Source organism: Nematolebias whitei, chromosome 23 (genome assembly GCF_014905685.2).
Source record: "Nematolebias whitei isolate Nwh7 chromosome 23, NemWhi1, whole genome shotgun sequence".
Classification (NCBI taxonomy): Eukaryota; Metazoa; Chordata; class Actinopteri; order Cyprinodontiformes; family Rivulidae; genus Nematolebias; species Nematolebias whitei.
The window spans coordinates 20,951,771-20,977,953 of record NC_056520.1 but is presented as its reverse complement, the minus strand read 5'-3'; the positions used below and the strand labels follow the sequence as shown (position 1 = coordinate 20,977,953).

At 39.6% G+C, this 26,183-nt stretch overlaps 2 protein-coding genes and 1 non-coding gene across 3 annotated transcripts in view; 1 reads left to right on the top strand and 2 right to left on the bottom strand.

The window, feature by feature from the left end:
• Window positions 1–22,482, bottom strand: part of gk (glycerol kinase) — a 44,652-nt gene extending 22,170 nt beyond the window's left edge. Inside the window, exons 1-14 of the mRNA XM_037696549.1 lie at window positions 22,340–22,482; window positions 17,458–17,531; window positions 15,557–15,663; window positions 12,632–12,709; window positions 11,150–11,229; window positions 10,930–11,067; window positions 10,715–10,824; window positions 8,296–8,362; window positions 7,283–7,300; window positions 3,770–3,805; window positions 3,609–3,676; window positions 1,822–1,864; window positions 1,656–1,736; window positions 1,489–1,567 (exon numbers count right to left, since the gene is read on the bottom strand). Of these exons, the coding sequence (XP_037552477.1) occupies window positions 1,489–1,567; window positions 1,656–1,736; window positions 1,822–1,864; window positions 3,609–3,676; window positions 3,770–3,805; window positions 7,283–7,300; window positions 8,296–8,362; window positions 10,715–10,824; window positions 10,930–11,067; window positions 11,150–11,229; window positions 12,632–12,709; window positions 15,557–15,663; window positions 17,458–17,531; window positions 22,340–22,426 (1,066 nt within the window). The 5' untranslated portion in view covers window positions 22,427–22,482. The remainder of the gene's footprint in view (window positions 1–1,488; window positions 1,568–1,655; window positions 1,737–1,821; window positions 1,865–3,608; window positions 3,677–3,769; window positions 3,806–7,282; window positions 7,301–8,295; window positions 8,363–10,714; window positions 10,825–10,929; window positions 11,068–11,149; window positions 11,230–12,631; window positions 12,710–15,556; window positions 15,664–17,457; window positions 17,532–22,339) is intronic.
• Window positions 22,483–22,716: 234 nt separating this feature from the next.
• trnae-uuc lies at window positions 22,717–22,788 on the bottom strand. Its single transcript has one exon. It is a non-coding gene; the product is annotated as a tRNA-Glu (tRNA).
• A 386-nt stretch (window positions 22,789–23,174) lies between these two features.
• wbp4 (WW domain binding protein 4) overlaps window positions 23,175–26,183 on the top strand; it is a gene marked incomplete in the record, with an annotated part of 4,822 nt that continues 1,813 nt past the window's right edge. Inside the window, 4 exon segments of the mRNA XM_037696550.1 lie at window positions 23,175–23,284; window positions 23,427–23,499; window positions 23,582–23,644; window positions 26,009–26,135. Coding sequence (XP_037552478.1) covers window positions 23,283–23,284; window positions 23,427–23,499; window positions 23,582–23,644; window positions 26,009–26,135 — 265 coding nt within the window.

Genomic DNA, 26,183 nt, shown 5'->3' with positions numbered 1-26,183 from the left:
AGGAAGGCCCTCAGGGCCAGATTTGACCTGAGGCTTAGTTCACTACAAGACTGTTTGAACCGAAGGATGGATAGTGAGGGAGCGAGCAGCATGTCTCTTTAAGAAATATGGGAGGGAGGCCCCTTGACGTGACATGGGCTGTCTCTCCTTCCTGTTTTTCGGTTCTCAAAAGGGCGTACGCTTGTTCTTTAGCATAGCATTTTTCACACAAAGCTTTTAATTAAAAAAAAAAATCAGCAAAACAAGTTCTCAGCTTATTTTTGCAGAGAAAAACAACTTTTTACACAAAGGCACGAGTTTCAACCATGAATTATGGAGCTTCAACAAGGCAGAGGTTTTTTCCTCCCCAAGGTTGGTTTGTTAGCTTAGCTCGTAGCTTAGCTTCTCAGTTTAACTTCTTTTAATGATCCAAAAAATACAATTTTGGACGGTTAAAATGGATTTTAAAGAGAAAAGGAGGGGTCAGTGAAGAGCACTGGAGTTGAGCCTTTTGTCATCCAGTGTCTTCAGTAGAAAGAGAGAGACACGGAGAATCGATAAAGCCGATAAATGAAAATGAGGTTGATAATTTTCATTTATCGTGCGATTAATTGATTTATTGATTCGTAACAGGTCTACTCAGAGTTTGTGTTCTGGACGATCTTAGATTAAAACTCTGTCATAAAAGGTGGCAGGGGATATGCATTCCTTTAAGGGAAGTCTTTATTAGACATACCTGCAAACTCACATGGGGTGAAAAAGGTGATAAGCCTAGCGCCTGTCGTCCCCCCATCCCCCCAGAAGATTTTGTGATTTTTAACGTTAAGCATTCTGGTACACTACAAGAAGAAAATTAGGGGAAAGGCCAACCTGCTTCAGGTAAAATAAAAAACACATTTACTAACATATGCTAATTTAATTAGGACATGCATACATAGGAAAGATGGCATCAACCAAAAAATAAAATAAACAAGCAACAACAGCAAGCCAACCAGAGAGCATTTTGCTAATAGTAAAAACTCATTTCCTAAATATGTAGCGCTAAGCTAGCGGCTGGCAATAGATGCGCTAGCTAAGATGCTACAGATGTAGCATTCCGCTTCTGTAACGCATCCTAACCCCCCACCCCCCAGTCAACAACTTCTGGCATTTTTGTAGCGCTAAGCTAGCGCTTCGCAAGTGCGCTATGAACTAAGTAACTTGTATACAAGTTATTAGCTAGCACAAGCTTTGTTGGGAGCACAGGTTGCGAGCTAGCTAGTGCAACTTACGTAGCACTCTTAGCGCTACGTAAATCCAATCAATGGGAAATTATACCATCTACTATGCTTCTGACTCCGCCCCCACTTCGTAAAAACCTCTTTGGATCTAGATGATTCACGTAAATTACATACTTTTGATTGAAATTAGCGATTTTTGCCCAAAAGTGACAAGTTTGCAGGTATGGTTTGAAAACTGCTTAAAAATAAAGTGTGTAAAGTAGCAGGTGCTGTTTTTTAAAAGGTGTACCGAGCTCGTCTGAAGACCCGATGATCCCGAGATTGTCCTGCAGCCAACGGACCACAGCTCCTGCGATGGCCACTGATCCCTGGGAACAAGTAGCAGAAGCGATCAGCTGATCAGTGCCGCTACAATGTGTTTGTAATATGTTTGTGTTGCTTTATCGGAAACTGTACCTCCAGAGCGTAACAGGCAGGTTTGTCTCGACCGAGCTTGTAGGCCACAGTGGTCAACAGACCGTGATCAGACATCACAGGCTGTGAAATAGTACACACAACAAAACCATCACTATAAGCAAATGTGTGCACGTTACTTTAAAACAAGCTGAATAAAGTACTGCACCTTAGAGCCGGTGTTTCGCAAGAGGAAGCAGCCGGTGCCGTACCTGAAACACATAAATCTGAGGTTTTACTGGGTTTCTAATGAAGCAGTGTTCATACATTTACAGAATTTTTTTTTTTTTAAATGGCCAAGAGATCCTCATTTTATGGTAGAGTTTATAAATTAACATTATCTTTTGTTGAGAAGTTATGGAGCTACAGCTGGTTTTATGCAGCCAACGGTCGGGTAGCTGTGGCGACCATCTTAAATTAAATTGACTCCAGATGTTCAGTTCATGTGTTCATATGAGGATTAATTTTTAGGAATTCATTAAAACTCATCCAATAGTTTATGAGATTTTTATTTTTGTTGCTAATAGACAAATATGGGAACATGGACAGGCAACAAAAATAAATCAAAGTGCTGCGGGTCCAGCAGGATGGTTGGATACGACCCACCACTCTCTGAGCCGCTCCGGTCAATCAAGAATTCACCGAGACCTACGCGGTCCATATGCAAATTGGTTCATTCCATTAGAACCCCACTCTCTGGCTCTTTTCCCATCTCTGGCTCAGGTTCTGGCCTGTCATGGCGGCCATCTCCATGATCCTCCATCTGCCTGCACAGACTGAACTCTATGGAACAGTTGAATTCTACAGGGAACATTGAATGTTCTGTGTCTGATGGACCCGTTTCTGGAGGGTCGTCATTGTCTATTGTCATGGTAGTTATTATCATCACGCTGTTAACAGGACCACACTGGTAGCAGGACCACGCTGCTAGCAGAACCACACTACTAACAGGACCACACTGTTAACAGGACCACACTGGTAGCAGGACCACATTGCTAAGAGGACCACACAGGTTTCAACCATGATCAAACGTCGCTAACAAGACCACACTGCTAGCAGGACCACACTGTTAACAGGACCACGCTGCCAACATGACCACACTGCTAGTGGGACCATGATGCTATCAGGACCACGCTGCTAACAGGACCACACTGCAAACAGTACCATACTGCTAACAGGACCACACCCCTAACAGGACCACGCCGCTAACAGGACCACACTACTAGCAGGACCACACTGCTAACAGGACCACAATGCTAACAGGACCACACTGCTAATAAGACCAAACTGCTAACAGGACCACGCCGCTAACAGGACCACACTACTAGCAGGACCACACCGCTAACAGGACCACAATGCTAACAGGACCACACTGCTAATAAGACCAAACTGCTAACAGGACCACACTGCTAACAGGACCACGCCGCTAGCAGGACCACACCGCTAACAGGACCACAATGCTAATAGGACCAAACTGCTAACAGGACCACACTGCTAACAGAACCACACTGCTAACAGAGCCACACTGCTAACAGGACCACACTGTTAACAGGACCACACTGGTAGCAGGACCACATTGCAAACAGGACTACGCTGCTAAGAGGACCACACAGGTTTCAACCATGATCAAACATCGCTAACAGGACCACACTGCTAGCAAGACTACACTGTTAACAGGACTACACTGCTAACATGACCACACTGCTAGTATGACCACGCTGCTAACAGGACCACACTGCAAACAGTACCATACTGCTAACAGGACCACTGTACTGTCTGTTCTAAGTGTGTTGTCTATCTGGAACAGATCTCTCTTGAAAATGAGTCCTCTTGACTCAGTGAGACTACCTGTCTAAACAAAGGTAAAAAAAAAAAAGGACAAACACAAAAGAACATGCAATATCATCATCGCTCGCCTTTCGACAGAAGGTGATAATCAAATAAAAAGCTGCCTACGTGTTTTTAGCTTGTCCGTCTTGAAAACACATCTGCCCAACAAGCGCTGCCGACTGATCTCCGAGGCACTGGTTCAAAATAAAATGGCCACTTATTATTTATTATATAGATGTGCAAGGTCAACATAAATAACAAAAAAATGATAAAAAAATTAGACTTACCCCTGAAATGGGAATACCCGACAAAGCTCCAGATTTCTGTTGTTAAAAAATATAATAATTCACAATTCAAAGAGCAGCCTTATTTTTTCTCTAAAATGATACACTTCTAATTGTAAACAGTGTTTGACTGCTACATTGTTTTAATCAAACATTGACAAAATTAGGCTAAAAACAGGTAACATAATACCTCTAATGTGAAATTTTGTTTAATGCTACTTATTTGTTGCATTAATATCAAAGCATCTGCAGTAGTTGGACAATAATCAATACAAAAAACACATTTCTAACTACAACCAGCAATAACTATTCATTATTTGACTATATGAAGCCAAATAACACAAAATACTTAACTTCTAGCTGCAGATTCCTTTATTACAAAAAGCATACAATGTCAACACAGTGAGGGGAAACGAAGAGTGTGAACTCGTCAACTAAAATATCTTCACTCCTGCGTGCAGCTTTAGTTAGATGTTAAGGGAGAAAACACGAGTAATGAGTTAAGAAGTTTTGGCCAAAAGAGTGAAGAAATTTAGGCGTTGTGTTGGCTGGGAGGCTGAGAGGAATCAACAATAACCAGCCGAGCAGCATGCCAGCACATGTGCAAACAAAGGGACAGCCCACCATCCAGTACATTTCCAACAAAGCATGCTCTGTATGCAAAACAAAGGTTGCAGTCTATTTTCTTTTACTTGTTAAGAACATGTAATAATATGTCTGTTCAGACGTCCAGCAGAATTATAGCATTCATTTTTTAAATGTACACTTGACTGGAATCTGCCAATTTTCAGCTTGATGATTTGGACTTTTGACATGAAAAAATAGGAACAAACTCTCGGGGATTGTCAGGATGTGCAGCAAAACTGCTGGCATAGCCCTACAGAACCTCACTGACCTATACAAGGCAAGGTCAGTGAACAAGGCCAGGTTTATTCTGGCAGATCCTGATCACCACTCCATGGTGAGTTCAAGTTGCTTCCATCTGGACGCAGGTATCTGCAGCCCAGATATAGGACGAACAGACTGGAAAAACTCATTCATCCCTGTAGAGATCATGGTTCTCAACTAACAGTGATGATTTCATGTATTTTTATTTTAATGTCTGAATGTCATGTCTAGTATGGATGTTTTGTGTGAAACAAATTGTCCTTTGGAGATAACAAAGATTCTTGAACTTGTAGCTATGCAGCTTATTAGCAATAGCATGTCTTTTCATGTCTAACATGTCTTTCATGTCTTTTTCCTGGCAGCTGCATTTCTAACATCCTTCTACCCATATGCCCACTGTTCCTCCTCTGGACATGTCCAAACCATCTCAGTCTGGCCTCTCGAACTTTATCTCCCAGTTGTTCAACCTGTGCTGTACCTCTGATGATCTCATTCTTAATCTTATCCAACCATGTCACTCCTAAGGAGAACCTCAACATCTTCATTGCTGCCACTTCCAATTTAGTATTAAATGAATGCCATAGAATAGCTAGCATAACATTTTCCGGCGTATAAGTCGCTCCGGAGTATAAGTCACTCCGGAGTACAAGTCACTCCTGAGTACAAGTCACTCCGGAGTACAAGTCACTCCGGAGTACAAGTCACTCTGGAGTATAAGTCACTCGGGAGTACAAGTCACTCTGGAGTACAAGTCACTCTGGAGTACAAGTCACTCTGGAGTATAAGTCACTCCGGAGTACAAGTCACTCCGGAGTATAAGTCACTCCGGAGTATAAGTCACTCCGGAGTACAAGTCACTCTGGAGTATAAGTCACTCTGGAGTACAAGTCACTCCGGAGTACAAGTCACTCCGGAGTATAAGTCACTCTGGAGTATAAATCACTACGGAGTACAAGTCACTCCGGAGTACAAGTCACTTGGGAGTATAAGTCACTCCAGAGTACAAGTCACTCTGGAGTATAAGTCACTCCAGAGTACAAGTCACTCCAGAGTAGCAGCTGAAAATGGTAATGTTTACTCTGGTTCATGTCAGTATGAATGAACATTTAAAGAGTCAGTCAAAAATTGCGTTATGAATATGAAGAAAAAAAACGTATACAAGTCGTTTCGGCGTATAAGTCGCAGGACTGGCAAATCTATGCAAAAAAACTGCAACTTATATGCCGGAAAATACGGTAATTAGTAACATGTTTTTTACTGGAAATTCACATATAAATTAAATATAGTTTCGTAGTTGCTTCTGAACACAGTTATGTTATGATTTCTTCAACTATCATTTACAGGTATTTTCACTTCGGGGCTCAGCATTTCATGAAAGCAAAATTCCCAGAGTTTTCCCTGAATAATTTTTTCAATTTCAGATTTCAGTTACACAAAATGCTAAGAACTTCACGTGTTTGGCGGCATGTGATGGATTTACTGTGATTTAACGTTTAGCCTACAGTATGTGCATATGCCAATCATTCCTAATAACTACTTTATTGTATAACGTCAGAAACTATAAAGCCACTGTACTCGATCAGTAATACATGTACTGTGTACACTGTAGAAGCAGAACATGGATTCAGTGAGTACTAACATTAGCATGTACCGGTAAATTAAAGTTTCATTGACATGAAAATCTCTTAAAAATCATCTTTTAATCAGCAGATCATTGTTCAAATTCAATGATTCCCTGAGTTTTCCTTGTTGTGGAAATTGTGAACGTCAATTTCTAGGTTTTCCCTGATTTCCAGAGTCACTGGGAATCCTGTAAAGTAGCAGCACTGAGTTACAGGGATCTCTTGTAAATGAGTCCTTGAGGTTCAATGAGACTAACCTGTATAAATAACGGTTGAATGAATGATTTAAAAATTAAAAAAAACTTTTGACGTTTGAAAATTGATTCAGAATCTTCCGTGATCATAATGTGATGTGTTAATTTTACCTCCCACCACTAATAATTATGCTGTTTATCAGAGGGAGAACAAGACTTTAGGTAGCTAAAAACTTAAATTTGATTTTAATCTATTTTTTTGGCAGTATACCCTGATTATACTTCCATATTTTTGATTACTGTAGTAAAAAAAAAAAGACAATAGGGGGATTTTTTTTTGGCTGATAAAAGAGAGGTAGTATATGTTGGCTTTTATTAAAGACACTGTACAAGAACTTTTGCCTAATGTCCTGATTTTTAAATGAGAGCAACAAACTCAATTTTGGGACAGTTTGATCCAATTTTCAACTTAAACAGAAATTATTTGATTTTTAAATGCTTTTAATTTTATAATAGCGAGAAACCAGAATCATCAAGTGAGACCTTAAACATTGAAATAAAAATAAATCGTGGAAATCGGCCTAGAAAAATGTACAAAAATGCAGTTTGTCTTAGGAGTCAAGTTGTTTTCAAAACCTGATCCATGTGCTCTGATTTTCAGAAAATGACCTGAATAAGTAAAATCATCAACTTTGATCTGAAGCTTGGAAATGCACTTTGGGATGGTTTACTCATTTGGGCCAAGGGGAAGCAGAACGCCGGGTTACTCGGCATGACGATGAGTAAAAACAGCGATGGTGAACGTCACTTACCCGGCTAGAACATATTTTCTACCAGTGAGAAAAGAGAGACAATGGCACACAAAAATGCCTAAAAGGAATTTCTCAGTCAACTTTCATGCAATTTAAACACACCAGCCAAAAGTCTTTTTAGTTCAAAAACAACAACGTAACAATTAAAAAACAAAATTAAGTTAGTTATTTTTTAGGGATGCACGATATTATCGGCATGGTATCGGTATCGGCTGATATTAGCGTTAAAGTTAAATATCGGACATCGACCATTCCATCAAAATAACTCGCCGATATAAAAGACGCTGTTTTTGTATGACGACACAGTGACAAGGACGCCTGAAGCGCCAGCACAACGTGATGACGTCACGCACGCCTACCTGATCTCACGGCGGAGGAAAATTCAAAATGTTAGCGGTGTGGAAGTCTTTTTTTTTTCCGTTGGTGCGGATGTCGGATTCAGAAGATTTTTGGACTACGTTGAGCCTTGCTACATCGTCTCCAGTCGGAGATATTTTTCCGACGTAAACTTAACCGAGTTACAAGCCGTCATTTCCGACGTCATTGAGAAGCTAATAGCCGATAGCACTTGGGTGAGTTTTACCACAGACGTTTGGACGTCGTGTTAGCGCCGTTAGCATGATTAGTCTTACGGCACAATGGATAGACAAAACCTTTGAACTTAAAAAGGCTGTCCTTCATGCACAGGAGTGCAGAGGATCCCACACTGCAGCTATAGGAACCTGGAACAAGCCTCGAGAAGCCTCCATTTTTTGTAGCAAATAAGCCTAAATAAGAGAGCTATGTTCTGACAAAGGAAAGTATATAACAAATACTGGTATCGGTTATCGGCCAAATAAGTTTTTATATATCGGCCAAAAATCCAATATCGTGCATCCCTATTATTTTTATTAGTGGCTGATTCAAGAAACATATCACTCTTTAAACAACAAACTAAAATAAATGTATTCACACCATTTAAACAATCATTTTGATTAGTGCGTCCAGACATAAACTTATTTATTAAAACTTACCATGAGGCCGTATATTTCTGATGAACTCCTCACTCTGGGCAAAATCTCCATGGGAATCCCAAAATATCTGGAAATTCAAGTAGAGAAACAGACAATCTGTCAATAAAGTGAATAAAATGCACATCACTCCAGCTCTAATCAGAAGTGGGGGCACTTACATATTTAGGAAGAAATGTTGGTTAATTTTTGTGTGTACTACCTTTTTTGACCTTATTTACCCATTCATACAGCACTCTACTGTATCTGTACAAAACATAATCAGTGCTTCATCACATTCATACACCGATGTATTGGTATTGGTATCGGAACATTTTTGAATGATACCCAGCCCTAGATGGGACCCACATCTGAGGCAACGAGGGGGTCAGTGTCTTGCCCAGGAACCCTTCAACATGTGACTGCTGGTGGAATTGAACCCTCAACTCTTGCAATGGAGGACGACTGCTCACTCAGCTACAGCTGCCCAAAGTATGTGCTACTTCCCGTCGGGGAATTGAACCCCGGTCTCCCGTGTGACAGGCGGTTATACTCGCTACTGTACTAACGAGAAGGTTTTTGAGAGGAGATGGTGGGGTCAATGAGGGTGAGGGTGGAGGCAGGTGTGGATGTTTCATCTTTTCCACTCCCATTTGTTTATTTATTTATTTATTTATTTTAATTTATGCTTTATTTATACAGGAAGTCTCGTTGAGTCATGAGGACTCGTTTTCAAAAGCGACCTGTTTTGGGAGCATATGGTGGGGGTTAAGGGCCTTGCTCAAGGGCCCAGGGTGGGGCAAATGAGGGTGGAAACAGGTGTGGATGTTTCACCTTTTCACCCACGTTTTGATGCTGTGGAACCGGCGACCAATTTGTTTTGTGGGAGGAAACCGGAGTACCCGGAGGAAACCCACAAGTGCAGAACACGAAAACTACGTCAAGAAAGTATCCTGATGCGTGTTCTATAATCCAGGTCGATAGATCTAACATGTCTAACAGGAAATGTTTTGTCTTTGTGGGGGCGGGGGATGTTTTTTTTTTCCTTTATTTGGGGGGGGGGGGGTGCAGATTACCCGGAGAATTCAAAAAAACTTTCAATACAAAAACATCTGGACTTTATTTGTAACAGAAGACGTTTCGCTCCTCATCCAAGGAGCTTTCTCAATTCAAAGAGCAGTGAGTGAGAGATTCAGGTTATAAGGCTGAGATAAGATACACGTACATATGTAGATGGACAATTCACACCTTAACTGTAGGGGTTTCTTAAGGTCTTTGTTAATCTAATTCACAGATGAGGCCCCTCTGTTCCCATCAGGTGTGAAAACTGGCTGGGAATCAGTCTTAACGTTGCATTATATGTTTTTGAAAGTGGAAATCTGAGGCCTCCGCCTCTGTTAAGAGACTTTTTTTTCTCTTTTTACATAAATTGCGTCCTTCACCCCCCTCTCAAACCATCTGTGTTCTTGGTCCAAAATGTGCACATTTTGGTCCTCAAAAGAGTGTCCCTTATCCGTGAGGTGGAGGTGAACAGCTGAATCTTGTCCAGAGGAGGTGGCTCTCCTGTGTTGAGCCATGCGTCTGTGAAGAGGCTGTTTAGTTTCTCCAATGTAGAGGTCTGGACTGTCCAGACCTCTACATTGGAGAAACTAAACAGCCTCTTCAATCAAAATATGGTTCTTTCAAAACGATGTGTCAATCTTCAATACTTGGTTGGGAATCCCTCTGCCTTAATTAGTGTTGTAGTGCTAAAGTTAACTTTTTCAATTAATTCGACATTTTTTAGCTAATTTCAGCTCCTTCCACTTCCTTCTGGTAATTTAAGCTTCTTTCTGCCTTTTCAGTTACTTTTCAGCTATTTTTGAAAGATTCCACTTTTTTTAGCTGATTTCCTAATTTTTCTGCTCATTTAAACCATCCATCCATTATCTTTTACCCGCTTCTTCCATTTTGGGTGACTGGGGTCGCCGGTGCCCATGTCCAGCCATCACTGTGCTAGGGGCGGGGCGTATTTAAACCTAATTTGGAAAATATATGTTTTTTCTTCTTTCTTCTGCTTATTTAGGCTTGTTCTTCAATTTCAGCTACACTTCAGCATGTTTCTAGCTAATTTCAGCTGTTTTTCAGCAAGTTCTTCAGCAAAAGCATTCACACTGCATTTTTGCAGGAAATGCAACTTCTCTAATTGGATTTGAAGCTGAATGAACTTATTTTGATTTATTTTGTTGTACAGTGCCTTGAGACAACTTTTGTTATGAATGGTAAATAAACTGAATTTAAAATCGCTTTCAAAATCCAAACCACCGTTTTAACAGTGCAGCTTTAGTTCTGCTGTGGATAATAGTATCCGTGATGTATCAGCAAACACCTGAAACACTAAAAGCAGAGTTCTCCTTGCATATAAAGAAGAAACAGGCGGGTAAGTTGGCACCATCTTTCATACTTGCAAAGCTCTGGGTCCCAGTCCATTGTGTGGATGTTAAACAGCATGGTTCTGCTGGCGTTGGTCACGTCAGTGCAGTGGACTCCACCTGACTTGCCTCCAGTCAAACACTGTTGTAAAGATATTTAAAAATACGCCCACAATTGTCATTCTTATGCATTTTACACGCCAACGGAGATCTTTTAAAACCACAGAGGAAGGAGATCTTCAGCTACCCAAATGAGCCAGGAGTCAACGGTGCCGAACATGGCGCGATGGGACACGACGGCTTCGTGGACCTCGCTGATGTTATCCATCAGCCAGCGAAGTTTCACCGCGCTGAAGTAAGTGCTGATCGGGAGCCCTGTTTTATGCTGCGGGGAGACAAATAGCAAAGTTACAAAAACAAACAAACAAATTGAGGCACACGAATAAAAGATAAGGTAATCACCTCACCCTTAAATGATTCTTATTCCTTCCTGGAGTTTTATTAATGAGCCGCTCCACGGTTGACTGAGTCCGTAGGTCCAGCCACACTGAAGGAAAACGCAACAAATCAAGTTCCAACAAAGTTACGTCAGCTCATCTGGACGGTTTTTCTTTTTGGTTGTTGTTGAGATGTTTCGTCCTTCATCCAAAGGACTTCATCAGTCCGCGGAGCCACAACAAACTCGGTCCCACAAGCAGCACAATCACATAGTGGGTCAACCAGTTTGCTGGTGATAAGATGGTTTATGGAGTCCGCCCTCTCCCCCGTCAACTTCTCTTAGGCAGCCATAGCCAAAGTGGACTGACGAAGTCCTTTGGATGAAGTACAAAACGTCTAAAAAAAAACAAAAAAACATCTAGATAACCTGATTGAACATTGTTGGATTTTCTACCTGGATTATTGAGCATGAACTTTGAAACAAATCAAGTTGTTTATATGTGAGATTAAAGTCTGGAACAATATTCTGAAACCAAATAAGAAGGTAAAATGTTGCAGATGGGGGTCGTAAATAAAACAAAAAGTAAACTTGAAGACTAATGTGAATGGTGTTCACATACTGGTCTGGTTTTAAACCATCATAGCACTGAGAGAGCACTTTTAAGAGTTTTTAATGATCTTTTATAAGTTGACTCTGGTAGCTCCGTTGTTTTCGTTCTGTTAGATTTAACTGCTGCCTTTGATCACAGCATCCTTTTATCAGACTTGAACCTATTGTTGGTCTTAAAGGCTCGGATTTAGCGTGGTTCTAGTCGTATTTAGCTGACAAGTCCTTTTCTGTTTCCACGGGGGAATACTCTTCTTTGTCACCTATTTATTGTGGTGTACCTCAAGGGTCTATTTTGGGTCCTATTTTGTTCTGCTGGTTGCTGTTTTTGGGATCAATATTTAGAAAGCACAACATTTATCCACTGCTATGCTGACGACATCCAAATATTTTTACCTTTTAATTTGATGTCTCTGCCCTATAGCAGCTTCTGTTTAACTGGCTTCCTTCTGGTAGTTTAAGCTTCTTTCTGCCTTTCAGCTACTTTTCAGCCATTTGTTTAGCTAATTTCAACTTTATTTAGCTACTTTCCTAATTTTAGTGCCAATTTCTGCTTATTTATACCTATTTCAGCAAACGTGTCTGCCTTCTTCTGCTAATTTAAGCTTGTTCTTCCATTTCAGCATGTTTTTTTTTAGCTAATTTCAGCTGTTTCTTAGCAAGTTCTTCTGCAATAAACATTTACACTGCGTTTTCACAGGAAATGCAATTTCTCTAGTTCAAGTTTGGTTTGAGTTCCATCTGAGCTTCTTAGGTTGTTATTTTCTTAATTTGTTCTTAGCCTATTTTATTATACTTGTGTTTTTAATTGTTGATCTTTCATTCATTTTATTGTTCATTTCCTGTTTTTGCAGCACATTGTTCAAAAAGCACAAACTGTAAGGACAGTGTTTCAGAATAGTACCGATGGCGTTGTAGAGCGGCTCCCCCGTCTCTTTGTCCCAAACAAGGGTGGTCTCCCTTTGGTTGGTCACTCCAATAGCTGCAAAACAAAAACAAAGCATAAACAAAGATTTAAAAAGAAACACAAACCTTTAATGAATTCACTTAAAATGAAAAGTAAAACAATGCTAAAATCTGCTAACATTTGGACCTTCTTGTACAAGAAGAAACTGCATCATAAAAAATAGGGTAGTTTTACTTGAGGGCAGCAACACATCTCAGACAAATGAAACAAAAAACAACAAAAAAGTCAGCGGTTTGAATAAAAAACACCCGGGAGGAGAATTTTTGCAACTAATTAGGTGAATTGGCAACAGCTTAGTAAGACCACAAGGTTTAAAAAGAGTGGAGAGGCTAAATCTCTTAGAAGTAAAGATGGGCAGTGGTTCTGCGGTCTGCAAAAAATGTCTTAAAATTAGTGAAACTATTTCAGATTAATGTTCCGCAGTGAAAAACGAGGATATCCCATTATCTACAATTCACATTACTGTAAAAAAATAAATAAATAAAGAATGCTCGTGACCTTCGAGCCCTCAGGGGCCACTGCATTAAAAACAGGTCTGACTGTGTTCTGGACATCACTGCAGGAACACTTCCACAAATCATTGTCTGTAAACACAGTTCACTGTATCACCCACAAATGCTGCTTAAAGCTCTATCGTGTAAAGAAGAAGCCGGGCGTGAACATGGTCTTATATAAAATGCACTGAGGCAAAGAGAAAAACTGTTCTGTGGTCAGAAGAATCCAATTTTGAAATTCTTTTTGGTAACAATGTCCTCTGTACTAAAGAGGAGAGCCATCCAGCCTGTTATAAGTGCAATTCTGCCTATATAATGGTATGGGGGTGCATTGGTGCCTTTTGTACGAGCAGCTTCCACATCTGGAAAGGCTTCATCAATACATGTTTTAGAACAATAAATTCCAGGGAATTATATCTGTTACAAATTAAAGTACCATATTTTTTGGCCTATAAGTCGCAGTTGGTTGCATAATTTGAATGCCCTGCGACTTATACGCCAAAGCGACATATTTATGAATTTTTTTCCCATATTTATAAACCAATTTCTGGATGAGATATGACCATTTTCATGCATTCTGACTGAAAATATTGAACACTACCATTTTCAGCCGCTGGATGGCACTCGAGTAGTATGGCAAGCTGTTGTATTATGTAAATCAGCTTCATTTCACTGCGCCGCCCAGGTGAAATGCAGCTAATTTGACCATTACAGTGCATTTATTAAGTCAAAGTTCAATTGACAAACACCATTACTATAAAGTCGAGCTAACAAATAATTGTTTTTAGGTGGTTGTTTTGTTAAATTTCAAAGAAATGGACCGAGTCGCCCTCTGCGCGTTCATGTTTCCGCGTATCGGCTTTTGAAATGCAGCTGATTTGAACGTCAAAGTGCATTTATTAAGGAAAAGTTAGACTGAGACACACATTTACTTTAATGTCGAGCAAACAAATAATTGTTTTTAAGTGTTAATCTTGTTAAATTCTTGTTAAAGTCCTCCCGTGCACGCTCCCGCGACCGCCATTTGGCAGCCAATCGATTTTTGGCACAACACCAGCCCACATTTCCAGGTTGTCAGCGGTGACGCATAATAGATAATAATAATGATAATAATAATAATGTCATCACTGTATGTTCCCATACAATGGCGAAATTAGTCTCTGCATTTAACCTATCCACCACCAGGTGGTGCAGTGGGCAGCTATTGAAAGCGCCTGGGGGGTATTTTGGGGATGAGGTGTGCTGCCCAGAGACACCACATGGTATGCAGTGACCGGGGATCGAACTTGGGACTTCCGGGTTCCAAGCCGGCTGCCCTGCCTCTGCACCATCTCGGCCCCCATATGAGACATATACAGCGAAGCGACGTATTTATGGATTTTGCCACTTTATTAGACATATTTGGACTGATGTGACCCATAGGGCAGTGCAACGTTTATGGCGCAAAATATGGTACTAATCAATTAGTTGTTTCACAAGCTGTTTTCCCCCAATTCTGAACCAAATTCAGGTAGTTTACAAGATGTGTTTTCTGTTTTTATTTACTTTTCATACAGCCTGACAAACACTTGAATTAGGTTTTTGCTAAAGCTATTAGGGGTGCACCGATTGCAGTTTTCTGGCCGATCACCGATTTCTAAAAAGTCTGATCTGTCGATTCAGATTTAGCCAATACCGATTTTGTTTTCTAAGCAACACTGTCAGGTGTTATAAGGTCACAATGCACCTTCAATATTTCAGTCTTGTTTTATTGAAAAACATACACTTGAACAATATCCTAGAAACAATACAAACTGGTTTTAACTGGACATGAGGTAGGGCTCTGAAATATAAATGAAGTTCAGACAATTGTTGTTAAAACTAAAATAAATAAATCGGAAAAATCGGTTTCTCATCTAAGTATCGGGCTATTTCCCAAAATTAAGAAAATCGGGGCCGATAAATCGGCAGCCCTAAAAGCTATACTATGACTAAATATCAATGTATACCAAAGGGATATGAAAAGGGGAGTGGTGGCACAGAGGTTAGATAAGGTGGGTCACAGGGTCAACTCCCCAGGCCGGCAACATCAAAATATAGGTGGGAAAGGTGAAAAACCTATCTCCACCTTCATTTGCCCCACTTTGGGCCCTTGAGCAAGGCACTTAACCCCCACCATCTGCTCCCCCGGGCGCCCTAGATAGCAGCTCTCTGCTCCACACAGAGGGCTGTGGTAGCTCAGTGGTCTGTGGTTGCGTCAGGAAGGACATCTGGCATAAAAAAAAAAACTATTGCCAAGTCTTTGTGTGAGCTAGTTCACTGTGGCGACTCCTGAGGAAGGGAGCAGCCAAAAGACAAAAAAAAAAGTTCTAGTGTTGTGAGTGAATACCTTTAATGTTTGAAATGTCGATGTTAAGCTGCGTTAGTTTTTCACACGTCCGCTCCATGCACTCGTACACCGACTGCAGAATCTCTTTGGGATCTTCCTCCACCCATCTGAAGACAAGGACACACAAAAAAAGACCAAGAATGAACTGAATCTTAATAAACTAGAGAAATTGCATTTCCTGCGAAAATGCAGTGTGAATGCTTATTGCAAAAGAACTTGCTGAAAAACAGCTGAAATTAGTTTAAAAAAAAACAAGCAGCTGAAATAGTAGAAAAAGCATAAACTAGCAGAAGAAAGCAGAAAGAACACATATTTGTTGAATGAAGTTCAAGTACGCAAAAAATGAGAAAGTTAGCTTAAAAAAAAGCTGAATTTAGCAAAAAACTGCTGAAAAGTAGCTGAAAAGCAGAAAGAAGCTTACAATACCAGATGGAAGCGAAACGAGATGAAATGAGCTAAAACAATGTGGAATTAGCTGAAAATGCTCAAATTAGAATAAAACAGCTAAATAGTAGCTGAAATAGCAAAAAAGCTGAAACTAGCTGAAAAAAGCTGAAAGGAGCATAACAAGCTGAAATTAGCAGAAAGAAGTTAACTAGGCTGAAAGTAGCAGAAATTACCATGATAAACTTAAATTTATCTGAAAACAGCTAAAATTATCTAAAAAAATGCTAAAGGTAGCTGAACAGGTAGAACAAGTTTAAATTAGCAAGCAGAAATGAGCACAAAAATTTGAAAATTATCTGAAAAAGATTAAATTAGCAAAAAACAGCTGAAAAGAAGCTAAAAAGCAGAAAGAAGCTTAAATGACTAAAATGGAGGAGCACATTTTTACTGAATTAGGCTGAAAAAGTTTAAAATGGTCAAAAAATAGCTAAATTGTAGCTTAAATAGTAGAGAAAGCTGAAACTTGCAGAAACAAGCTGAAAGGAGCATGAAATTAGTTAGAAGAAGCACAAAAATATTGTAGTCGCAGAAAGAATTTGAAGGGAGCACAAAACAGCTGAAATTAGCTGCAAGTAGCTGAAATAAGGTTTAAATGTGCACAAGAAAGCTAAAATAAGCTGAACCAGAGCAAAATGCGAAAGGAGCAGTAAAAGGTTGTAAACAGATCTAAAGATATGAAGAATGTAAAATTAGCTCAATTTATTTTCTATGAGAAAAAAAATTGGCAGAAAAGGCTCATTCCTGCTTGCTCTTGATGAAGGCGGACACTTTTCCCTCCTGCTTTGCTCTTTGTCCTGTGAACCCTATCTCGATGAAGGCGGACGATTTTCCTCCCCGCCCCGAGAACATCTGTGGACATGTGTCAGAGCTAGCCGGCTGATAGACACTGCGCCATCTCTTATCAGGACTATGGAACTATCTGACAGTGTCCTGTCCACGGACAACTCACCGCCTTCATCGACCTGATGTCATCAGTATGTTGCTGTTTCCATGCTGAGGTCTTTTTTTTGCAACTTTCACACTGTGTCCTGTCTAGGTGCGAGATATGATTTTTTGTTTTATACCTCCCCTCCCCTAATGTTTCTCTTTTTCTTATCTAAACGAAAAGGGCAGCGCCTCCCGAGGCCGCGGCCTCACACACCTCCGTCTCCCCATGTATGTTTTCTCGGATGGACTGTACTGAAATGTAATTTTGTTGTGCTTTGATGCAACGACAATAAAGCTGATTCGGAAATATTTCAACAAGCTAAAGTTGCACCAATACCAAAAGTCAAAAGTCATAGCAGGATTGTCCTGAAAGAGCTGAATGTTTTGATATACAATTTATTGAAATAGCACAAAAATTGTGGAATGAGAAAGATGCTGAAAAATGTATGGAATCACAATAGAAGCATTCACACTATTAAGATCTAAAAAGAAAGAGCAGATGGATGATGAATGGATAATTTGCTCACCCTTCCTTGGGGAAGCTCTGTTTGATTTCCACTTGATGATGGCTGAGCAGCTCTGCCGTTTTGGCATTAAACACCTTGGAAACAACAAAAAACAACAACGTGGGTTTAGTTTTACAACACATTATGTATCTTTTTTTAATGATTATTTTATGCATTTATGAAATGGTATTTCCTCCAGTTATTTAACAGTCAACAATGGTGTACCACAAGGCTCCGTCTTAGGACCCGCCCTCTTTACAATCTACATACTGCAGGTAATGTAGGTCAGAGCATCCCTTATGCATCCTTACATTTCTATGCTGATGACACAGTTGTTTATTGTCGAGCTAAAACAGTTGAAAAGGCTTTCCAGCTTTTGAAATCTGCATTTGACATCATCCAGACACATTTGTTCCACCTCAAACTTGTACTAAATGCCAACAAAAGTTTGAGTTTGTCGATTCCTACAGATATTTGGGGATCTTGGTCGATTCGCATCTCTCTTTTAAGCTTCACGTGGAAAACTTGGTAAGGAAACTGAAAGTTAAACTGGGTTTCTTTTTCAGAAATAGATCCTGTTTAACTCTGAACGCTAGGAAACACCTTGTATCTGTGACTTTGCTTCCGTCCATTGACTATGGTGACATTATTTACATGAACTCTCCTACAAGCACCCTGCAGATGCTGGATGCTGCCTATCACGGTGCACTAAGATTCATAAAAGGCTGCAACTACCCACCACTGCACCCTGTATTCACTGGTTAACTGGACATCATTAACTTCACGCAGACTCTCTCACTGGTACATTTTCATCTTTAAATCACTTCTTGGTCTGCTGCCTTCATACATCTCCTCCTACATGTCTCTGCTTGAGTGCAGCTACAGCATGCGCTCTCAGGACATTATTACCTGCAGTGTTCCCTCAGTGAGGACCGAACTAAGCAAAAGGGCCTTCTACTACTCCGCTCCTGTTTCCTGGAATATCTTGCAAAAAAGATCTGAAGCTCTCGATCTTGACCTCTCTAAAGTGGCTTTAAACATAATGGCGGCTGTGGTTGAGTGGTTAGAGCAGTCGTCCTCCAATGCAAGAGTTGGAGGTTTGAACCCACCAGCAGTCACATGCCAAAGTGTCCCTGAGCAAGACACTGAACCCCTCATAGTCTCTGATGTGTGTCCCATCGGTGTATGAATGTGATAAAGCGCTGATTCGTCTCTTTAGAATGATTTGTTCAATTAGCTTTGTAGAGATCTAGTAGAGTGCTGTATGAATGGGTAAATGAGGCATAGATTGTAGTGTAAAGCGCTTTGAATATCTTAATAAGACAGAAAGGTGCTATATAAGTACAGTCCATTTACCATTTATCGTTAAATTCATGGCAAAAACCAATGCAGACATGTTCCTATTTTTAGTTTTCTACACTTCCTTACAACCTAGCTGTGTTTTTGCTATTTTTCCTTTTAATTACCACTTTATTTTCACTTGTTAAAAAAAACCCAATAATAATTTGTACGCATCCTTTATGATTGTCTGTTGTCTTTGTTCACTGTTGTCATCACTCTGTTAAAATCAGGTCTCTCTTGTAAATGAGTCCCCGAGGCTCAGTGGGATTAAAATGTCTAAATAAAGGTTGAATGAATGATTCTAATTAAATGTCTGTATGTTGGTCAGTTTTACAGATATTCAGCTAAAACTTGGTGAGGTTATAGCTGAGACTGATTCTCAACGCATATTTTGAGAGCTAACAGATCTCACATGTATCGCATGAGTTACGGTGTTTACAAATCGGCCCCGTCTCATCATAAGACGGTGTCAGTTTAAAACCGTCTTGACAAGCGATATGCGCTCCTTCAAGGAATGTTGCACCTTTATTTATTTGACTGGCGTGTTTCCACAGTGTGTAACAGCACTTTCAGACACACCTTCAGTCCACATGAAGAAACACTCACTGACTAAAGAAATATGGAGGAAACTTGTGGAGTGAGCAATTACTTTTTTTTTTGTACACCTTTACACCAAACGTGGTCACAGCTATAAATACCTCTGCACGTGCCGTGTTGCATTTTGTCCAATTTAAAGCGAAGTCATTAGGACGACAAAGAAAAATCCAATCAACCAACCAAGTTGTGCATCTGTTGTGTCTGTGTTTGGTGGCGCGCTTCAATAAAAGTCTTGGCTCTAAACAATCCCCACACCCAGAAAATAACCTGCGCATTAAAAAGAGATGATGCTGCCACGTTTCTCTGTAACAAAACTATACAAATCCAAAACACGCTCAGGGTGCATATGGTAAGCAAACAAAACAGCTGTTTTGCAACTCCTGTACAAGTGAGAAAAAAACAGACCTGTTACTAAAGGCCTTCAGGACGTACAGTAGAGGAAAACCTGTTTTTGATCTGCTGCTGATCTTTCTTACACAGTTATGGAGAGTCTATCAGTTTATTTCTATAGCGCCAAGTCACAACAGAAGTCGTCTCAGGGCACTGAACAGAAACATTCGTATGCAAAAATAATAATTTAACATTATTTATCCGAGGAGCAGACTGTTTTGAGTTTAACTTCATCGCAGAACTCTCGTCTTGAGCATGAAGGAAGAATAGATACACAATGGCAGCTTGAGAATCACATGTTAAGATAGAAATAATATCAAATGAAAACACTGAGGTCAATTTGTCCTCCAGTAGTCTAAGCCAGTATAACAAGCCAACCGTAACTATAGGATTTATCAAAAAGGGAAGTCTTAATCCCAGTCTTCAAACTGGACAATGTGTCAGCCTCACGAACAAAAACTGGAAGTTGGTTCCACAAGAGATGATCCTGATAACTGAAAGATCTTCCTCCCATTCTGCTTTTGGAAACTCTAGGAACCATAAATAAACCTGCAGTCTGAGAGTGAAGTGCTCTGTTAGGAAAATATGGAACAATAAGATCTGTAATGTAAGATGGAGCTAGGTTGTTGAGGGCTTTGTAGGTTAGAAGTAAGATTTTGAATTCTATTCTGGATTTGACAGGGAGCCATTGGAGAGAAGCTAAAACTGGAGAGATATGATCTCTCCCACTAACTCCAGTTAAGACTCTGGCAGCAGCATTTTGGATCAACTGAAGACTTTTAAAAGAAGCTTTTGGACACCCAGATAATAAACCATTGCAATAGTCCAGTCTAGACGTGACAAATTCATGAACCAGTTTTTCTGCATCATTTTTAGATAAGATGTTTCTAATTTTAGTGATATTACGCAGGTGGAAGAAGGAGGTTCTAGTAATGTTTTTAATGTGGGGCAGAAAAGAAAGACTTCTTCAGAGTGAAGAAGTCTTTTGGATGAAAGACGAAACGGTTCTACATTTATTTTTTGAATCTGTCCAGAGGAGAAATTGTCCAGAAAAACAGTCCCAAAGAATGATGTTTCCACCTCTGTGCTTAACTGTGGGGGTAATTGAGGAGAAAGAACTTGATTTTGAACCAGACGGACCTTGCGAGTGTTACAAGATTACGCCATAATGTGTAGCTAAGTGTGTTCTTGGTGATCCACTGTTCCTCCCATATTGACGTGGGCTGATCTCTCACCTTCGTCATGATCATCCTCTCTCCATAAAGTAAGATTCTGCATGGAGCTCCAGACCGAGGTCAGCTGATGATCATTTTATATTTTATCCATTTTGGAATAACCGAGCCGCCAGTTCTCACCTTCAGTTGTTGCTGAGATTTGTTGACAGCTCCTGATTGATTGATAAACAATCTGTAGCAGCCAAAACTCTGTCTGACTTGATCAAAGGATCAAATTCTTATTTCGCTCAATGACACACACATAAATTCATAACTATTACGTAATATGTTCATCTGAATTTTTACACGATATTCTGTCTCTATTAAAATAAAACAACCATAAAAAGTAGACACTGACTTTTCATTTCTTTTTAAGATTCAACGTTCAAGATTCTTTATTTGTTATTCCACCACATATGGTACATGTGGTGGAATGAAATTATGTGCACAAGGTCCCAGTTACTTCCAACAAATTATTAAAATGTAAAAGAAAAACAGCAATAAGATCTAAGATATGAACTAAGAAAAACATTAACAAAAAATACGGCAAGCACTAGTAGCATCAAAACAATATGCAGAACAGCAGCACGAATATGAGTCTGTGTGAGCCTATGAGCACGCATGAACACAGCAACATGAAACAGATCAGCAGCAACATGAAACAGATCAGCAGCAACATGATGTGATTTTTTTCACAGTGGAGATTCGAGTCCAACAGCCTCAGGGTAGAAGCTGGTCCTCAGTCTCGTGGTTCTACACTTAATGCTCCTTAACCTCCTTCCTCAAGGGAGTGGGGCAAAAAGTGTGTGCGCTGGGTGAGTGAGGTCCTTCATGATGCAGGCGGCATCATCATTTAAGTGAGCAAACCTACAAAAAATTGCATTTTAACTGGATAATTTAATTTCTCTTATACATACTGTAGATGTATTTAGTATGTAAATGCTTGTATTTATATGAATGATTGAATGAAACATGTTCATTTCCCCGTGTTTAGTCTGCTTCATTATGTTATCAATTAGTTGTGCTTTATAAATAAAACTCCCAAGTATGCATTGCATTTATCCGAAATTACTATTAAACTATCGCTTGCTGTTTACTACTATTGTTTTGAAGTTAACTTAAGAAGTTTTGTTGGAATAAGAAAATGAGTCACTGCATTAATAAATATATTTAGTAAATAAGCATAGTATGTGCCTAATATGTTAAGCTATTATAAGCATTTTAAAGGTTCATAAGCTGCACTGACTGAAGCCTGAGATTTAAAGCCCTTAAGCAGTCTGGCCAAGGGCACCGCCATGATAACCCGGTTATGAGCAGAACATAAATATAACACGCCCAGCTCTGTCTGCGGTTTAACTCACCAAAAACCGAGTGGAGCTAGTCCCCTGGTCGATAGCAGCAACCAGTGGCCCCAGCGTTATCCGGTGATCGGCCATGGTACCGTTCATGGGCAGTCCCACCGGAGGTTCGGCTCGCAATCGGGCACAGAACCGATTATACCCGTATCAACGCGGTTAGTGGTCAGCCAAAGCCCACACTGGTCAGTCGCGATTTTCTGACGTAACGTTTAGCCTCGGCTCTTAGTGATGACGCAACCGCTTGCTTCTCAAACGTTACAAATGTCATGCCAACTTTTAATTCATATCAATAATAAGTGTCTATTAATAAGGTTTGAATTGATTTGGAAACTATATTAAATCGGAAAGAAAATCAGATTCTTTTAAAGGGAAAAGCTTAGTTCCCATACCGGGAGTCGAACCCGGGCCGCCTGGGTGAAAACCAGGAATCCTAACCGCTAGACCATATGGGAAGTTATCAATCAACTCGAATATTCTTTTTTTATCAGAGTTTTCACATCCAGTGATTATGATTTGAAGTTATTGGTGCTGCCAGATTATAATAAAGTAATAATAATGTTTATTTAAAGGTGCACTGAACAGGCCAGAGTTGATCTAGTTCAGTGGTTAAACCTTACAGCACGCTAAACGATAAGATTAAATATGCTGTCTATTGCGACCTAAAATTATTTTGTGTGTTCTTGAACAGAGGGAAGAAACACGAAGTAATACGTCGACTGTAGAATAATCGCAACAGTCTCATTAAAACAATCGAGAACACATTTAGAAACGTGTTAATTAAAATAATTTGTGTTCTTCCCCTCCCTCTAAATTCTATGATTTGAAATTCGGCGACGACCAGTGACGTCATCATCAATGGACAGTGTTGACGTTCTTGAAATGCGGGTTGCCTTCTTATTAGAGAGGTTTTAACCATTTTTGACTTGTTTACGACCCATATTTTACAATGTAAGTATCGAGCAGCATTTTTATATTTTATTCATATGTTGTGTGACACATAAACGGTTAAATGTTTAGTAGTAAGTCACGTTATTTTAATCTGGCTTTATTCGTGTTTTGTGCTTTTAATATTATTTTTGTATTTTATCAGGGCGGACTACTGGAAGTCTCAACCAAGGAAGTTCTGCCAGTACTGTAAGTGCTGGATTGCGGACAACAAGCCTGTGAGTATGACAAAAAAATAAATAAATAAGTAATTTATTCACGTATTTTTTGGTACTATAACGTATGTGTTTGGTTTTGCAGAGCATCGAGTTTCACGAAAGAGGGAAAAATCACAAAGAAAATGTGACAGCTAAAATTTCAGAGGTACAAACTTTAATTTTTTTTTTTTATCCACAACTGTTAAAAAATAAATACTAAATAGGAAACTATATTTTCTCGTTGTTTTCAATATTTTCTTTCATACAGTGCCTACATTTAATGCCTGAAATGTATTCAATTTATTTATGTACTGTGTCAAGTCACAACAAAGTCGTCTCAGAAACATTCATATACATTAAAAAAGCCAATCTGTATAAGGAAGCCAGCAGATTGGGTTGAATCTTCACTTTGTCACAGTCGCCCATCCTGAGCAAGCACAAAGGAGACAGTGGAAAGGAAAAACTCCCTTTTAACAGGAAGTAACCTCCAACAGCGGCCATCTGCTTCAACCAGCTGGGTTTGAGAAGACAGGATGGAGAACCAAACAGAATGGCAGGTCCAGGTGTACTTTCTGTTGGAGGAAAGACACAAAAAACATTAAAATATATAAATAATTACAAATACAAACAGAGTAGAGCAAATAAAGGCAGCAGCAGAGTTAGAAAATGGTGTCAGTTTGTCCTCCAGCAGTCTAAGCCTATAGCAGCATGACTAAGGGATAGCTCAGTAAACCCAAGCCAACCCCAAATATAGGGTTTATCTAAAAGGAAAGATAGCTTTAATTAATTATTTAATTTAATTTAGCTTTAAATGTATGAATTTGCTCAGACTTGAGGCCAGATCAGTTGCTGAATCATCCTAGAAGTTTATTACTGTAATGATAATAAAATGTTATTTAATAGCCAGACGAGTCAATGACCCAAAAATAAGTAAATAGTTTTTTTTTTCATTCTTTAGCTTAAAAAAGATTAACTTACCTGATTGTATGAGACATAACTCAGACTACAAAACATTAAAAAAAATTGGATAAAACAACACGTTTTAAAGTTGGAAATCTTTAGGCACCTCACATTTCAAAAAACGATTTAAAAATAATTATTGATGCTTCATCCCCCACTTTACTCTGTGTGACTACTTGGTAGTTTATAATGCAAGTATTTGTATACTTCCAGTTACTTTATTCCCAGTTATGTATCTTTCTTAGCTGATTTTGCCTGTTAGTTGCGCATCATAGACTTCCAGGCACTTCCACACAGAAATAACGGGAAAACTAAGCCTTACACAAACAGTCTCTGTTCAACAACTAGTCAAACTACATCAGATTTGACAAATTCTTGAAATATGAGTAGCAGAAGACACGTCCAATTTTGAAAATAATATTTTGAGCCAAAAAAATGAATAGTAGAAGTCTATGGGAGCTTGTCTGTGCACTTCATATTCTGGAAGGATTTGGGAGAAAAGCAAAGGTGCAACAGCAGCAAGAGACACACTGGGTGAAAGAAGACAAAACATACCTACGTTTTGATGTTTAAAAAGTTAATCAACCAACAAGGTTGTGGGATTAAGAGGAGTTGGAAAGGTTTGGACATTATCAGGCATAGACCTGTCGTGATAAACAATAAATCAGTTAATCGCACGATAAATGAAAATTATCAACCTCGTTTTCTTTTATCGGCTTTTTCGTTTTTGTCTCTCTCTTTCTACTGAAGACACTGGATGACAAAAGGCTCAACTCCGGTGCTCTTCACTGACCCCTCCCTTTCTCTTTAAAATCTGTTTTAACCGTTCAAAATTGCGTTTTTTGGATCGTTAAAAGCAGCTAAGCTGAGAAGCTAAGCTACGAGCTAAGCTAACAGGCTGACCTCAGGAAAAAAAACCTCCATCTTGTCAAAGCTCCATAATTCACGGTTGAAACCCTTGCCTTCGTGCAAAAAGTTGTTTTTCTCTGCAAAAAGAAGCTGAGAACTTGTTTACTGATTGTTTTATTAAAAGCTTTGTGTGAAAAATGCTATGCTAAAGAGCTCAAACCACACCGAGCGTCCGCCATTTTGAGAACCGAAGAGAGACAGCCCATGTCACGTCAAGGGGCCTCCCTCCCATTTTTCTTAAAGAGACACGCTGCTCGCTCCCTCACTATCAATCCTTCGGGTCAGTCTTATACTGCCATCCGGTGGTTGAAAAAAGGTACTACACTCAAAACAAATTAAACAACATTTCTTCTTAAATTTGACAATAATTACTCATTATTGTCAAATTTCAAACAATATTATTGTTTATCGCAATCATTTCTGAGACAATCACCCAGCAAAATTTGTTATCTTAACAGGCCTAATAAGATTTTAATAACAGTGTCACAGCAGGACACAAGTCGTCACGTGAGCCCACTCACAGACCACAACATGCCTTTTTCTGGCATCATTTTGAGGACTGGCAGGTAGAGATAAGCCCTACCACCACACTGCTGACCCTGAACCTCTCTTCCTATTTGCTCCCAGTCGCTGCCACTCATCTTTATCTTTCTCGCTGCAGATCAAGAAGAAGAGCATTGACAAGGCAAAGCAGGAGGCGCGCATGTCAAAACAATTTGCAGCGATGGAGGAGGCAGCGCTGAAGGCCTACGAGGAGGATCTGAAGAGGATGGAAAGGGAATCAAAAGGTACATTTAAATGAATTCACCAGATTTTTTGCTCTTATTCATATGAAT